The 17,674-nt window shown below is 41.5% G+C and overlaps 1 protein-coding gene across 4 annotated transcripts in view; it reads left to right on the forward strand.

Moving 5' to 3' along the window:
• The first annotated feature begins 1,503 nt into the window (after positions 1-1,503).
• The window catches only part of LOC138738372 (importin subunit alpha-5), a 50,992-nt gene continuing 34,821 nt past the window's right edge, over positions 1,504-17,674 (forward strand). The window contains exons 1-4 of one of the 4 annotated variants that reach the window (XM_069888440.1): positions 1,504-1,525; positions 9,688-9,829; positions 11,116-11,223; positions 17,372-17,471. In XM_069888440.1, coding sequence (XP_069744541.1) covers positions 9,701-9,829; positions 11,116-11,223; positions 17,372-17,471 — 337 coding nt within the window. In that variant the 5' untranslated portion in view covers positions 1,504-1,525; positions 9,688-9,700. The other 3 variants (XM_069888442.1, XM_069888441.1, XM_069888439.1) reach the window with 3 other exon arrangements.

Genomic DNA, 17,674 nt, shown 5'->3' on the forward strand with positions numbered 1-17,674 from the left:
ATGTGAGCTAAAACCATGAAACTCAGGCTGAATTTGGGGTCCCATCTTATCTGAAGGTCATCTTGTCTGCCAAAATATATAGTAATCTGGACGTTTGGAGGAAATCAGGAGAACATGAAGCAATCCTCCTCATCAGTCGAAGAGGATCAAGAAGTTCCAATTCCTGGGTCTCAACATCTCTGAAGATCTGTCCTGGGCCCTCCAGGTCGAGGCAATCACGAAGAAGGCTTGCCAGCGGCTAGGAGTTTGAGGAGATTCAGTACATCACCAAAGACTCTCATAATCATCTACAGGTGTACTACAAATGGTATTCAGTCTGGTTGCATCACTGTCTGGGATGGAGGTGCCTCACACAGATGTCTTCATAGATGACAGGTCAGAGTCCGAGATTGGCTTAACTAAGTTTGCAACTTTCTGCAGATTTCCACATTCATGGGCATATGAATTCCCAATCCAAGATGTGACGCAACCTGCAGAAGTATTCCACGACATGCCAAATCTTCTCAGATGTATTATAAAATAGTGTTGGCGTGCCTTCTTCGAGGTTATCTAATACACTAGCTCCAGGAAAGGTCCTCCATATGTGGACTCCCAGAAACTTCAAGCTACTAACCCTTTACTCTTCTAGCACATTTGTTTCAATGTACCAGAATGTATGTAGTTTGCTGCTGTACTCAATGCAGAGGATCTGTCAATATATTGTGGATTGTTCCTTTTGATGTGAGTGCACATATACACAGAGGCTACACTGCAGGATACAAACCATGGGAAACATGGGATGCTTTGAATATTGATCAGTTCCTTTACGTCTCCACACTTTTGCTATCACTCTGAAACAGGTTAAGCTTGGTCTTACCCGTGCACAAGATGTTTTTACAGAATTCTGCAGGCCCTTTTAAATACTTTATGGCGAACTGTAATTGGGCCATCCTTTCTGCAGCATCTTGCTGTTTAGCCTCTGTATTTCTGTCCATGAAGTTGTCTGTGGGGAGTTCACACCTGCCTCCTGAAGAGCATATTCATGTTTTATTCCCACACCTTAGAGTTACAATGAAAACTGTGAACATTAGAGCCCCACAGGGCAGTGCTGAGATGGGGCTCGGTCATGAGCCTGATGGCTGCAGGGAAGAAACTGCTTCCCTGGTTGCTGCTGAGAGTCTTTTCATACTCCAGATTTCCCAGCACGAGTTTTTCATACATGGGCCACGAAGGCAGGTCAAAGCACTGAGGGGCATGAGGAGGCCATGAACTGGGCACGGAGCTAGACCAGCGGGCCTCACCGGGCGACGCCTTTGGCGCGGAGCTGGGGCACGTTCGCGGCGCCTGCGTCACGGAGGCAAGTGCGTGGGCGCTGGGGCGAGGGACGTTGCTGCGTCACGGAGGCACGTGCATGGGCGCTGGAGCTCGTCGCTGCGTCACGGAGGCACGTGTGTTGGAGCCGGAGCACGTTGCTGCGTCACGGAGGGCGCTGGAGCCGCTGCCCCGGGGATCCGAGCCGAAACCCAATTACCCAGCAGGCCTCTCGGTGACGTGTGGGCATGCGCGGGCGGGTGTCGCCGGGTTTCTGAAAGCGCCGGGTGGTGAGGGCGGCTGCGGGCAGAAATCCCGAGAAGAGAGGAAAATTCCCGGCGGACGGGGGAGCAGGTAGGTCGAGGCGGGCGTTACCTGCTGTGATGTGCCGAGCAGAGCGATACTGCGACTCGGCCCTTCAGCCGTGCTGCTTTTGAATGGGCTGAGGTGCCTGCACTTTCACTGGGCCCAAAGTAGATGGGAACCAAGGGCTTGTTCAAAGCATCAGGGAATCCAACTGCACGAAGCGTCCGCCACTCGGTAAATCTCCGGGAATTGGAGCACGAGTGACGTTGTGAATTGACCAATGTGGGTCATTCCAGATAAAGGGCACATTTTCTAAATTTCCTCTGAAGCCTTGGTGCCTAATCTCATCCTTAGGTGTCCATTTGACACTTATTTGATCCATTTTAACACCTGGAACAGAGGTGGGGGGGCTGGGGGGTTAATCTCACTACACCTTGAAGTGTAAAAATTACATAGGTTGGAATCTTCAGCAAACAGTGAGCTGCTGGGGGTGGGGGTGGGGGTGGGGGTGGGGGTGGGGGGGAGGGGGGAATACAGCAGGTCAGGTAGTGTCCATGGGGCATATAGGTCCATCATTGTTTTGGGCCAGTACCCTAAAGTGGAAAGCAGATATGGGGTGGAAGAAGCTGGAGAGAGGCTAAGAGGTATTGGTCAGAAGGTGGGAGAGATGGTGAGACTAGTAGACAGTGAAACCTCTTGGCGGGCGGGCGGGCGGGGTGGGGGGGGGGGTGGGGGGGGGGAGGTTAGAGAATGGTAAGACCAGGAATAGTTAAAGAAGAGATGGAAGTGGGACATATTTAAAATTAGGAAAAAAAATGATATTCATACTATGTATTTAACATGTGTTTATGTTTGTGTTTGGCCTCACCCTGAGCATGAGGATAGGCATGTCTGTATGGGAATAGTAAAAGAAGTTGAAATGGTCAGCAAATGGGAGATTGAGTCTAGACTCACAGACAGTGCAGATATTTGGCAAACTGTTCACCCAATCTATGCCTGGCCTCACCAGTGCAGAGGAGATGACCCTGTGCACCAGGTGCAGAAAATGAGGTTGGATGATGTGCATGTGAACCTTTGCCTCAGCTGGAAGGTTTGTTGTGCTCCTGGATTGAGGTGAGATGGTAATGAAAGGACATTTTATATCATCTGTGATTATTGCAGAAGGTCCTGGAGGGTGAAAGGGTGGGTGGGAAGGAAAGGGGAGAGCAGGCAGTCTCAAAGACACTGATCCTCCAAATTTGGGTTGTAGTCCTGGATGCACATAGGGCCCCGCCACGCTGATCTTTTAGTCTGGAATGTGGATCAGTCACTTTTCCGACACTTTCCACTTCAGGATATCTGAAATGTTCTCTTTAATAAACATGGATTTCCCCCAATGAAGCCCACACCTTTATCTCCTCCATACTTGGGTGGCACAGTGAGCATAATATTTAGCACAACATTATTACAGCACCAGTAACTCAGGTTGGAATCTCGCACCTTCTGTAAGGAGTTTGTATGTTCTCTCCATGTCTAGGTCAGTTTCATCCAGGTGCTCCGGTCCCTCCCATCTTTCAAATCGTAAGAAGTTGTAGGTTAATTGGGATATTTGAATGGCATGAGCTCATGGGCCAGAAGGGCCTGTTACCATGCTGTATGTCTAAATTTAAATTCTCCCATCACCCACTTCTCCCCAAGCAGAATGAAGATAATCCCTTTAGACCTCACTTTCCACCCTATCAGCCTCTGCATCTGACATATTATCCTCCTGCACTCACGGCAATTTCTACATGAACTCACATCCAGCCACCTCTCCCCTACCCCATTCCTATCTGGTCTTACCATGGATCTAGCTCTGAGATTCCCTGGTCTGCCCTTCCCTCTCCGTCCCTTTCCATGCCCTTGGGTACTTCTGCTGTAACCTCAGAAAGTGTAAAGCCCATCTACATCCACCATCCAAGGCCACAAGCAAGACTTCCAGGTGAAGCAGAACTTCCCAGGCACATAGTCCAACCTAATTTGCATTTAGCTTACTAGGCGTGGTCTCCTCTGCATTGGTGAGACCAAACATAAAGTGGGTAACTGCTTTGCCAAACACCTGTACTCTGTCTGAAGATTGAATTTTCAGTTGCCAGTCATTTCATTTCCTTTCACCATTCCCATACATATATATCTGTCCTCCGCCTCATTCACTGCTGTGGTAAGGCCAAGTGTAAACTTGAGGAACAATGCATCATATTCTTCCTGGCTTATTCCTGCCTTAAATGCAATGGCATGAACACTTTTTCTAATCCTAACTGGTACAACTGTTTCCAGCTCGTGAGCTACTCCCAGTCTTCTCTCTTTAACCTTTTATTTCTTTTCTCCACCCCCTCCCCTCCAGTGCTTTCTCTGTCTACCTGACTCTCTACCTCTCCCACCTTCTGTCCAATACCCTATCACCTCTTGACCCCTCCCCAGCTTCTTCCACCCCTTGATATAGTTGATAATCTCCCCTACTCACTTTAGTCTTGATTAAAGGGTCACAACTTGGAATGTTGATTGACCATGGATGCTGACTGACATGTTGAGTACCTCTAGCAGCTCATTATTTCCTCGGATATCACTGCACTGTGTAGTTCAATGATCTTACAATATTGTAAGGTGCCAGGTAGTGGCAAGTAGATCCAGTGCAAAATAGTAAACGTAAAGATTCCATTATTGTCATGTAATACTACATTTAGAGAATGTAGCCTACATGAAATTCTTTAACTTTTGTCCACCGTAAGGGAGACAGAGTCACCATTTTGTCCAGCACCCCTCACAGAAACCTGCAGTACCTGGTGTTACTAGGTAGTCTCCCCTTCAAGTACTGACCAGGTCTGAGCCTGCTCTACTCTGAGATCAGACAATCTCAGGCACATCCAGATTATTAGGCTTCATTATTGTCACATAATACTACATTTAGAATGATCTATGCCTTTTTACAATAAAGTGTCTGGGACTGGATAAGCAAATATAAAAAATATATTGCATAAGAATAGGTTAGGACAAATATAGGGGAACAGCTAACCAGCAGAAAAGAATTGGGATAAATGGATGATTTTTGCTTGGGGGGGGGGGGGTGGAATGAGAAAGTGGGTTTTGGAGCCGATTGGATTAACTTTAACTTCATTTAATGGCAGGGCAGGCTCGAAGTAAATGGCGTATTCCTGCTTTTTTCCATGTTTGCTGGAGACTGAATGAACAACTTCCATCCCATTTTTCTGTTTGGGGCAGCCCCAAAGTAAAACAGGTTACTTCACAGGAATGACCAGAATAATCATCCCAATCAGAATATGGCAAATCTCTGAATTTGTATCAATAGCAAAACTGATCATCGGAACCTCATAATGTTTCTTCGATTTTAACAGACAATAATAGATGTAATTAAGAGATTAAATATTTATCTTTATCTTCAAGTTGCACAAAGAGAATACATTAAATGTGTTGATCAGAAAGCATTGACAAAATAAAATGTCTTGTGTATAGATTTTGAGCATTTGCAACTGATGACTCCATAGGGACTGCAGTTCAAAAAAATTAAGGAACAGTAGACAATTGACTAGTCTTTGTCCACTTGATTCGGTTTTGAATGTTGACTAGAATAGGAATCTCCACACTTCAAATGGTGAGATATTTGAATTTTATGAAAAAGAAATGGAAGTAAGAGGGGGAAAAAAATCATTGTCCTTTATGAAAATGAATCCCTGAACTTGTTGATCTTAACCAATTTTCTGGTAGGAGTTGGATCAGTGGAGGGAAATTAACTGGAGTTCAATAATTCTGCTAGTTTTTGGTTGAGAACAGATTTCCGTCTGAAGCAGAAACTGTTTTTTTTCTATGCCCTGTATCTTGTAACAATACCCTGAACTGTAACTTATTGTAAGACTGCATTGTGCATTTCAAAATCAGAATTTGTCATGAACATGTCACAAAATCTGTTGTTTGTGACATTTTGTTTTATTATCGCTGCAACAAAGCAACAAATGTTGTGACGTGTTCATGACATTAAATTCTGATATTGCTCTGCCTGCTTAAGTAGAGTTGACTTGCTTGAATAGTATGTAAAACGGCTTTTCATTGTATCTTGGTACATGTGACAAACAATTTAATCCATCATTTTTAAGTTCAGCACTGGTGGGCTCAGGGAAGGTAAGTCAATAGAGCATTATCTCATTTTCTGTAACTGTAAATATCTAATATTACCTGTATATAAACCTATTTCATTGTTGATCACCTCTTTTTGATGATGATGTTGAGGTTGTTCGGTGAGATCAGTTTGTCTTGCTGTTGTTCATGAGCTCAGGTTATTTTTCACGGTTAAGTTAGAAACCTTCCTTGATTACATCCATGGTTTAGAGTTGTAGCATGTGCTGCTCACTGGAGTGTTCTGGTTCCATTATTGTTGTTCGCGAAGGTCCTCAGATTTCCGATTTATTATCCGAGTGCACACATGACATCACATTACAACCCTGAGATTTTTTTTGCTGTGTGGGCATGGCAGAATTACCACTAATTGGTAGTGCAAAAAACTGTACACAGCAAATACATCTATACAAATAAAGAACTGTAAATAGATAATGAATGTAAACAAACTGCAATGCAGAGTGAAAAAAAAAGAAAATCAATGAAGTGCACAAATAAGAGTCTGATTGAGTTTGTTGTTGAGTTTGATGGTGGAGGAGTAGCAGCTGTTCCTGAACCTAGTGGCGCGAATCTTGAGGCACTGATACCTCTTTCCTGATGGCAGCAGCAAGAACAGAGCGTTTGCTGGGCGGTGAGGGTCCTTGATGATGGCTGCTGCTCTCTGATGGCAGCGTTCCCTGTAGATGTTGTCAATGGTGGGGAGGGTTTTGCCTGTGATGTCCTGGGCTGTGTCCACTACCTTTTGGAGGGCTTTATGGTCAGGGGTATTTGTCCCCATACCAGACCATCATGCAGCCAGTTAGCCCACTTTCCACCATACCTCTAGAAATTTGCCAGGGTTTCTGGTGTCATACCAAACTTCTGCAAACGCCTGAGGGGCTGACATGTTTTCTTCACAATGCCATTGGTGTGTTGGGTCCAGGAAAGATCCTCCAAGATAGTGACTCCCAAGAACTTAAATGTGCCCACCCTCTCCATCTCTGATCCCCCAATGATCACTGGATTGTACATTTCTGGCTTTCCTTTCCTGAATTCAACAATCAGCTCCTTAGTTTTGGTGACATTGAGTGCAAAGATGTTGTGGTGCACCATTCAGCCAAGTTTTCAATCTCCATCCTGTCTGCTGGCTCACCCCCCTTCCTTTATACAACTGTGGTATCATCAGAAAATTTGTAGATGGTGTTATTGTTATATCAAGCCACACAGTCGTAGGTGTTAAATGAAGGGGGCTAAGAACATAGCCCTGTGGTGCTCCAGTACTGATGGAGATTGTCGAGGGGATGCTCTTACCAATCTTCATTGATTGTGGTCTGGAGGTGAGGAAATCCATGATCCAATCACACAGTGGGGTGTTAACTCCCAGGTCTTGGAGTTTGCTAATCAGTTTTGAGGGGATGATGGTGTTAAATGCCAAACTGATGTATGCATCTTTGCTGTCCAGGTGTTCCAGGGGTTTGAGTAGAGCCAGTGAGATGGCATCTGCCATTGATCTGTTGCACGATAGGTGAACTGGAATGTATCCATGTCATTGCACAAACAGAAGCTGATATGTTTTATCACCAGCCTTTCAAATGACTTCATCACTGTGATGTAAGGGCTACTGGTCAATAGTCATTAAGGCAGGTTACTACACTCTTCTTAGGCACTGATATGATTGAGGTCTGTTTGAAACAAGTGGGTACCACACCCTGCTGGAGTGAGATATTGAAGATACCATCTATGCCTTGAACTTGGGGTTGGGAAGTGGAAGTTTCCTCCATGGGATTTCTTTTAATCATGAGAATGTTATTGCCCACCAGCTGGCCGAGAAACTTAACAGACTGAGATCCAGGTTCAGGTTTTGGGGTCCTAGAACAACTTTATGTCAATGTTTTTAATTTGTCTTTTTTGTAATTTCTCAACCTCTGGATATTATGGGGACATGATATCAGAGTGGCCAGGACTGGATACTGAGTATTGCATGTTCCAAAAGTGTAAAGAGACAGTATTTTTAATCAAGGAAGGTGTCAGAGTGGTACTGAGTCATAATATAAAGGCATGGATAATAATGTAGAACCAGTTTTTGTTCATATCACAGCACGGAATAGAAGAAAGGAGCCCCTTTTACGTGACAGCTTTCCTCTGGCTTTTATATGCTTCACTTACTTGCTTGAATGCAGAAAAGGTGGATTGGCGGGTCCATTTCGCTCCCGTGTTTCCTCTGCCAAGGGACCTACTGTCAACGGTGGAGTGAAGACTCGCTGCGTCCTGTGTGCACTGATGAGCATTAAAACTGGTTTGAGAGGGGAATGGCTGATGATGTAGTGACGACATCCTCAGCCTGTGATCGAAGTGCGTGAATTTTAAAATTAAGAGACTTCCCAGTAAAGAAGTTGAGAACTCGGTGTCGAACTGTGATGTCGATCCTTTTCAAACGGTTTGAAATGTACATGAAGCACAGTATTCACCCAATTTCAGATGCAGGAGAAGGTATACAGCCAGTTTACCAATTAAATTTATTGCCAAAGTATTAACTAGTGGACTAGCAAGAGAGGGTGTTATGAGGTCAAGCAAAGCATTTTATAAATGCAAGTGTTTTTACAGCCAATCCTAACACAAATCATTGCAAATGATCGTGGACTTGGTCAAAATCATAATAAGTGATTCCCTTCCCGGCGTGTATGTTTACGTCACTGCAGAGGGCAGTGCTGCTGTGCCCCTTTTGCCCTGGGAAGCCGGCTCGCTACGTAAAAGGGCTCAATGATCCGCTTTCAGCGTGAAAACTGAATCCACCTTTCCAATTCTCCCTTTACATAGATCATGAATTGGGCAATAAGGCACTTCTCTATATAAAAACCTCCCCAGTTACCCCTTTTACACAGTGATCCCACTTAATTGGCACGTGAATGACCCGTCTTTCAAGTCAGCTCTTTCACACTGAACCAAGAAAAGCCGGGCCAGTGTGCCTTTTAGACAGGAGCGGATGCGTTTCACATCGGCTCTGATGCTTCCTATCTTGGTGGGTAATACAAGGGATGAAAATGACACCCACCCCCTCCACCCCATCCTGCATTCGTTGCATTTGCACAGGTAAGTGAAGTGGTTAAAAGGTTCATTCTTTTAACAGCTGTGTCAAAGGGATAAGTGAGAGTAAAGTGTGATCTCTCACTTGGGCAGAGAATAAAGTAAAATATATAGGACGTGTTTGAAAGGAACTGCATTTGTCATGGTTGATTTTAATGTAATTATTACTTGGACAAACCAAATTCTCAAGGCATCCCAATTTCCAAAATCCTATCTTATCCAAATTCTGTAATTAACAAAGGACGTCAAGGATAATGTTAAATTGAAAAGTACGACACACAAGGTTGGAGAAAGAGTGAAATGTTTTTAGGGAACCAGCAGTGGAGACTTTGTTGTATAAACATCGCTAAAACTCCCAAATTGTTAGGATAGAAATACGATTGTGAAAATGTATTGTTTGCTTGGAATTTAAGATATATTTTATCTTTGTGCTCAATTTTAATTTCTTTTGGAGCATTCTAAAAATCAAAACCTGTACAATGTGTATTTAGCATCATGTGCACCTTTTGATCTCTCTGTTTAGGCAATGTTTTTAAAAAAATCACTGGGCACAACATTTGATCATAAATTCAGGAGATTTGAGAATCCATCAGGAAAGTAGACTTTGGGATCAGCCTTGATTTCATTGAATGACAGAAGGCACCTGGGTCATTTGGCCTACACCTTCTATTTTGTCCTATAATCAGCCAACTTGTCAGCCATTTTGCGAGCAAACAGGAAAACTTGCCAACCCAGTTTATATTAACTCATAGGTTGCAGAATTGAGTTACTGTAAGAATTTGAGGTTGGATTTTTCTTAATTGGTGTTTTTCAGCTTTTTTAAAATCTGCTAAAAGGCATTAAGCACTCCATCTTGAGCAGCAATTTTTTTTGTCTTTTCAGCTTGCCTGAGGCCATGTTAAGTGCAGGAAAGGAAAATGTTCGGCTGAAAAGCTACAAAAATAATTCTCTCAACCCTGATGAAATGAGAAGGCGAAGGGAAGAAGAAGGGCTGCAGTTGAGGAAACAGAAACGTGAAGAACAGGTACAAATACTGCTTTCATGCCAGCTGTAAATTCTCTAGAATGGCAAGAAAAGTGTGTCTCTAGAATTCATTTTTGTCAAAGATGCATCAGTTTATAATCATTTTTTAAGATACTGTATCACACAGACTTTTTACCACCTATTTATAGCTGTACTAGGACGTGTGGTGTCTCACTGCTAGGAAATGTACAATGACACAGCCTGTCCTTGGTTTCCCATGCCCTCGTTTTTTGAATGAGATGGTCTCATCATGTTTCCACCACCTTTTCACTATTAGTATTGTTACCTTTTCACACTTTTTCTCATTTTGAGTATCATGATTGCTGACATTATGAAATTAAACCTCTTCTCAGACCTTGTCCCGATCTCATTCAGATGGAAGATATCAACAATTCTTCAAACTTGCAGAATGTTATACTTCAATCTGGTGACCTAACGTTTTGATTTTGTAACAAAATCGAACAAACTCGTATCAACAATTTCTAAATCATTTGCTATTACACTTTGCAAATAAACTGCACAAGTTTTCTTAAATTCATATTGGAATTGATTTTGTGCCGCACATTTATTGATAGGATTGCAGTATAAAATCAGACTTGCACACAAGTTAAACCATTAAATGCTTTCTTAACTTGCATGATAGGAAGGATATAAACAGAGTGGAGAGAGTGCAGAGAAGGTTTACCAGAATGTTGCCTGGGTTTAAGCATCTGGAGTATGGGGAGAGATTGGACAGATTGGGTCTTTATTCTTTGGAGCGTAGAAGGTTGAGAGGGGATTTGATAGAAGTATTTAAGATTATGAAAGGGATAGACAGAATGGATGTGGATAGACTATTTCCGTTAAGAGGAGGAAAGTTTAAAACAAGAGGACATGAGTTAAGAATTAAGGGGCAGAGGTTTAGAGGTAACATGAGGGGGAACTTCTTTTCTCAGAGAGTGGTAGCTGTGTGGAATGATCTTCCGGGAGAAATAGTGGCGGCGGAGTCAATTGTATTATTTAAGAAAAGGTTGGACAGGTCTATGGATGAGAAGAAGATGGAGGGTTATGGGCATTGTGCAGGGAGGTGGGATTAGAAAGGGGTGTTTGGTTCGGTGCGGACTAGAAGGGCCTAATGGCCTGTTTCCGTGCTGTAATTGTTATGTTATGTTATTATGTTATGTAAATTAACTTACCTTAGTTGCTTGCCTCTGTTCAATGATGTATTAATCATCCAAAAACATAGATCTGATGACAATTTCAAATGTTCTGTTTCTGTTTTGTATATTTTGCTTTGTTTTTTTTTAGTTGTTCAAACGTAGAAATGTCACACATACAGAACAGGAAGAGGAAGAAGAAGAGGTAATGAGTGACAGTGGTTTCCATGAATCACAAATAAATATGGATATGGCTTTGGTAAGCAATGTAACATTACATACACCATGCTTTGTCTGGTTTGACACAGCTTGCAAATGTTGGCATTTCATCATAAAAGCCTGTATCATCCCTGTCCAGTAATGGTATTTGTAGAAATCTGATGAGAAATCCATGAAGACATTGGCTCTTCTACCCTGATGTTGATTTCCAAAAATTGTTTACATTTGTCAATGCCCTGAGAGACATTTGAAGACCAAGATAGGTCCTCTTAAACGTTTAAAGGAAAATGAAATTTCCTTAATTACTATTAAGCAGGAGTATATTTTAAAGTTGGATTAATTATATTGGTGGAAATATTTGAAACTTTATCCTAGAAACTAATAATACTTTGAGAATGGAACTTGTGTATTGATCTTTTGTGGTTGGTGTTTCATACGTATTAATTTCTAACCAAGAGTAATTTTGTTGTTCCTGTCATGTGCTGTGTATGGGGCAATAGACACATTGGTCCAAATGATTGACTCTTAATTTGGGGATGTCAAAATTTTTGTTCTTGGTGTGTTACATGGGTAGGTTCTGATTTAGTTGGTTATCAGAGAGTCTGTACATGTAACTTTCTTATTGATTGCACATCTCTTGCACTGCTAATGGCAATCTGGTTAAGGCAATGGTTCCATAGAACCATTTACGGAGCGGAAACAGGCCATGTTGGCCTTTCGAGTCCGCACCGGTTCACTGATTTTGTGGACCCTCTTCAGGCATTGGTGATTTTAAGTGTAGTGTATCTTTGAGAATTTTAACATCTATCCATAGGTTCTCTGTACTTTGGATGTGAAATCTCATATTAAAATATTCAAAAACATTGGCTGTGTGGGAAAAGCCAGTGAGTGGCCGTGGACAATAGCTTCTCAGATGGGAGGCCTGTGACTAGTGGTGTGCTGCAGGGATCGGTGCTGGGACCAGTATTCCCAACCTTTTTCCATTCACGTTCCACTTTAAGTGATCCTTATGCCATAGGAGCTCTTTGATTAGTAAGGGATTGCTTAAGTTGGTAGGTGGACAGAAAGAAAGTTTGAAAATCACTGTTTTAATTGTACCTAATTGACTTGTTATCTGCACGGTTTTGTAACTCCAAAGGAAATGGGCTAATGAGAATTTTTCTCAACCAAAATATTTCAGTAACAATTGGGTCTAGAGCAGTGATTCTCAACCTTCCTTTCCCACTCACTTACCACTTTAAGTAATCCCTTACTAATCAGTATGAGAGTGGAAAGAAAAAGGTTGAGAACCACTGATCTAGAATAAAGGAGTTGGATGTAATATCTCAAAATTTGCAGATGACATGAATCTGGGTGGCAGTGCAAGCTGTGAGAAAAATTCCAAGAAGCTGCAGGGGTGACTTGGACAGATAACGACAGTTGGCAGGTCCAATATAATGTCGATACAAGGCTATACACTTTGGTGCCGATAACAAGAAGGCAGATTATTATCTGGTGAGAAACTAGGAAAAGAGAAGACCTGGGTCTCATGATGCATCAGTTATTGAAGGGTTGGCCTTTTTGTGATTAGTCTTGAATATAGAAGCAGGTGATGACTTATTGGCTTGGTGAGGCTACACTTGAGTATTGTGTGCAGTTTTGGTCTCCTAATCTCAGGAAGGATTTTCTTGCTGTTGAGGGAATGCAGCAAAGGTTCAAAAGTCTGATTCCTGAGATGGCAGGTCTGGTATATGAAGAGAGTTGAATTTGGAATTTAGAAAAATGAGAGGGAATCTCACTTGTGAATAAAATTCTGTCAGCTCTAGACAGGCTAGATGCAGGAAGAATGCTATATGTTGTAGAAGTCCAGAACAAGTGGTCACAGTCTGAGGATAATGGGTAAGCTGTTTAGGACTAGGATGCAGAGAAAGTTCTTCACTCAGAATTGTGCACTTGTAGAGCTCCCTAACCACAGGAAGTTGTTAAGGCCAGTTTGTAATGTATATATTCAAAAGGAGGTGGATGTTCCTTGTTGGTGAAAGGGATCAAGACATATGGCTAGAAGGCAGGAATGGAATGCTGAAGGCTCGTCATCAACCATGATTATTGAATAGTGAAGCAGGCTTGAAGGGCTGAATGCACTCCTATTTTCTATGTTTTTGTATAACTCAGTTGGTATTATGAACTAACTGACCCCCGTTAATACTAACACAGGAACAGCAATGGAAGATTCACCAGACAGTTGTAAATTCAAATAATAGTTTTTTTATTAAACTATTGATCACATAACAGTTCTTGCATAACCCACTATGTGCAAATGTAATTGTATAAAAGAGTGTGTGTGGGTGTGTGTGTGTGTGTTTGTGTGGGTGTATATTAAAGTCCAAACTATTTCAGTTTAAACTTCAGACTGAAAAATTATTTTTAAGGTCCAGTATTTTAAAGTCTGGTTGAACTTGAAGGTCTATTAAATTGTAGTTCAGAAGTGATTATGAAACATTAAGTTCTTTTAAATTGTTGCTTAAAGCTGTAATGAAAAGTTTGTTAACACTCATTCGGTCCTTAGACTGTTCAAACTCACAAATCTTGTTGAGCTGTTTTCTCAGGAAGAGAATTCTTCTTCAACTCTCACATTGGTGATCTTCAACTCCCTCTTAAGAGTACTAGATTTTTCCTTTATGATGCTGAGCCCTTTATCTTCAAAAGTGCAGTTGAGAAGTGGTCTCCCTTTTGAAATCCACTTATTTCTGTAGTCCCTTGTGACAGAATATAGATATGTTTTTGGGAGATAAATTGGGGCAAGGTTTTTAGTGTAGGTCACATTACAAACACTTTAAAATAGATCTTATTTAAAATACTGGAGCTCTGCATGCTAGACATGTCGGCACCAGAACCTTTGCAGAAACTTTGGAGAGTGCCCAAGAGACTTCACCAATGGATTGTTGTTTACAAAAAGGCAACAGATGCAAGAACTTGTCGGAGCCGCATTCTGTCTGGAGTGGAACTTGCTGTTCTAGGAGGTGTGAGAAACACAGCTCACTGATGAAATCATTTCTCAGTCATTCGGTGAAGCGATATTCAACGTTCTTGCAAGGGCGGGTCTGCTTCAGAGAAGGCACACTCACTGATATTCAACAACCTTTTTTATACATTTCTTTGTGTTAATAACTACTCCTTTGTTAATTTAATAGGTTAGTTAACTAAGTAATTGATATGTTAGTTTAACCGATCAAAAGCTGTTCATCTTAAAGCCCGCCCTTGTTTACTTCTCCCATTCCCATGATTTTTGCAACCCCAATTCTTATTATTCTTATCCTTATTTGGTAAGATGCTTTGTATTATGTTCCCGTTCTTTCGCTTTTTTATATATATCAAGTTGGCCTTGCCTGCCATCTCTTGCAGGAACTGTCCTTCCTTTATATTCAAGCAGACAGCCCCACCCCCTCCCCCCCTTTCTTCTCTCACGTCTCAGCTCTGTCCAGCCATTGTTAATACTTATATTACATTTTGCTGAAACAGCACTTGGGATAATTCTCACAGAGGGGCCTGTGATTTTGCAAGCAGAGAGAGTGAAACAGGTTTTTTTTCTCTCAGAGAGAGAGAGAGACACACACAGACACACAGAGATCAGTTTTACAGTCAGCGGGAGCAACTGGGATTGGAACAGGACAAGCTGGCAAGCTTGTGGAAAACCCCATTTGGAAGATGGGTTGTGAGTACTTAGTTTAGCCTGGTCAAAGCAAGAGGAGAAGACTGGCTGTCTAATGTTTCACTTGGAAAAAAGAGAAACAAAAATGCACTCTGTGGTAAACCTGAAAGAAAGAGGTTATTACCTGGAGAACCCTGAAGGGGGCAAGTTTCTTCAGCAAGACATTGAAGTGGCTGATTAAAAAGGAATCAATTGTGGGTGTCCTGGAACAACAAATCTCTCTCCGAAAACCGACAAGTACCTTCCTGAGCGGTAACCATTTACCTTTCAAGCACCAAAGCCTGGTGAGCTTTATAAATGTTAAATTCTGTGCACGGTCTAAGAATTGCCTGCAACCAGTGAGCTTGGTGGAATGAGAAGTGAGATTGGGTGGTGAACCAAAGAACTTTTCTGAACTTACACACACACACATTACATATATGTGCGCTTAGAATTAGAAGGGGGTTAAGTTAGGTTAGTTAAGTCAATAGTGATAAGTTAAAGTGTGATTCTGTTTTTATGTTTAGAGATAATTAAAAGCCACTTTTGTTGAAGTAACCATTTGTCTTGGTGAATATCTATTGCTGCTGGGTTTTGGGGTCTTTTGGGCTTGTAACACCCTTTTTGTTAGGAGTCACTTGCTGGCACTTATTGTAGTTACTGTAATTCATCCCTCCTTGTTTCACAATGGTCTAACAACGGTGTTCTGATTACTGTGCTATCGTACAGTCCAGTATCTCCCTCTCTAGAGATTACTGCTTTACCCCTGTGCGTGCCACAGAGTCTTGACTTCTCCACTCCTGTCGGCTTCTGATTCAAAATTTCTATCTTCCCGTGCGACCTTGCATCACACAGCTTCAGTCTATTTTGCAAAATCTCTCCTGTTACAACATTTGATTTTGTAAAGTCTGGCACCTGTCACTCCAATGGATCTGGGGTTTACAGCCCTGCCAGCACAAGACTGAATGTATCCAATACTGTTCCCTTAAAGCACATATTGTCCTGACATCCATGGTGATCCATTTCGATTCCATTATTGGCTTGACTACTATACTCAGTGTTTCCAAACTAACATCTTCACAAGATAAGATAAAGGGATGTAAGTAGGCCCTTCAGCCCATTGAATCTGCTCTTGTTCTCTCCTAGTGTCATAGAGTTTGACAAATGTGCTTTGGTGTGTGTACCCCTAAACCAAGCCCACTACGTAACCTAAGATGTATAATTCTATGTTAACTTTGAACATTATCAACCCATCTGTTACATTGGGTCAAAGGATTTCATAGTTCAAGTTCCTCTCAAGAAATGAGTATGTATTATTGGTAGACCTTTAGGCCAGTAGAGCGGAGAGGTGTTTATTGTCTTGATATTATCTGCAAAATAAGATAGACAGTACAACTCCGATTAACCGAAATCCTCAGTTATCCAAAAAGAAAATTTAACCCGGAAGTGATGTCTGTTCAACTCATGAAATTTACTTTTGGAAAAATGGGGATATCCAAAATTTTTTGGAGCCAAACTGATGTCACAGGTTGTAAAAAGTTTGGAAAAACCTCTGAGTTGAATTTTGGGTTTTTGGTGTTGGATTTATCTTGTTTTGTTCAATTTGTTTTTTGGTAAGAATTAAACATTATTTTGTGCTTAAAAAGCCCTTGTTGTTTAAACACTGTTATGTTTGAAAATATGCTCTGAAAATATCGTTTATCCGAAATAGGCCCGGTTTTGGATAATCGGAGTTGGAGCCTCCGTGCCCTTAAGCTATTAACGTTGGTTTGCAGTTATGTTTAAAAATACCCTCCTGAATTGGCACCGCCAGATGAGTGCCAGGTCACTCTCCCATTTTGCTCATTTTGGAACGTGACTACGTGTAATTTTCTGCTGCATTTCTCTCTATAATGCATGACTGTACCTCTTAAGTCACTTACTGAGCCAAATGGTGGTTGTGCAAGGACACTGAGTTATATCGAAAAATTTGATAAGCAAATGAAGATTTTTCAAATAGTCTGTGTATTCACGAGATGGACCTCAAGACCTTTTTTTTGAGCAAATATATGTGAGGTTACATCCATCCTGAGAAATCAGTCATTGTCAATAAATGCGTTGATCAAGAATCAAGCCCACAAGTTGCTGCGCACTGCTGTAATTAGACAACAGTCGTCTAAAGCTTCACCTTGTCTTTTAAAAATAGATGGCCAGTTGTAACTATTGATACATTTAATGGTAGTAGTTTTAGTGATGTGCTCATTTCCATTTTGGGCGATTAAACATTTTCACATGTTAATGCTTAAAAGAACTTTGTAGGATTTATTTTGGAGGTGTATTGGGTGCCTCTGCATTTTAATTCTCCATATGCCCCTATTTGTGATGGGTAAGAGGCCATAATGTAATAAATGTACCAAAAGTTTCCTTCTGGAAATTAAGTTTCCACCAAGTTCATGAATACCAGTAGTTTTGCGCAATGTCAACCAAATATTGTTGTTGTTGAAGTTCTAATTTTCTGCTTTTCTGCTTTGTGTATGTACAGACTGGAGTAATCACACCAGATATGGTGCAGATGATCTTCTCTAACAATTCTGAACAGCAGCTAGCTGCTACTCAGAAGTTCCGCAAGCTCCTTTCCAAAGGTAAAAGTGTATTGGTGCAGAATTCAGTCATGCATTCTTTAATGACTTTTTAAATAATATAGAGCACTAACACTTCATGATCTGGACATGGTGAAAGAATCATCTCCAACTCGTGTTTGTAGTGTGGTGTCCATACTGCAGAATTCACCAATGTGAAAAGATATAAAGATAGCAATAAAGTGCCCTGTTTCTAACAATATTGA

The sequence above is a fragment of the Narcine bancroftii genome, chromosome 7 (genome assembly GCF_036971445.1).
Source record: "Narcine bancroftii isolate sNarBan1 chromosome 7, sNarBan1.hap1, whole genome shotgun sequence".
Classification (NCBI taxonomy): Eukaryota; Metazoa; Chordata; class Chondrichthyes; order Torpediniformes; family Narcinidae; genus Narcine; species Narcine bancroftii.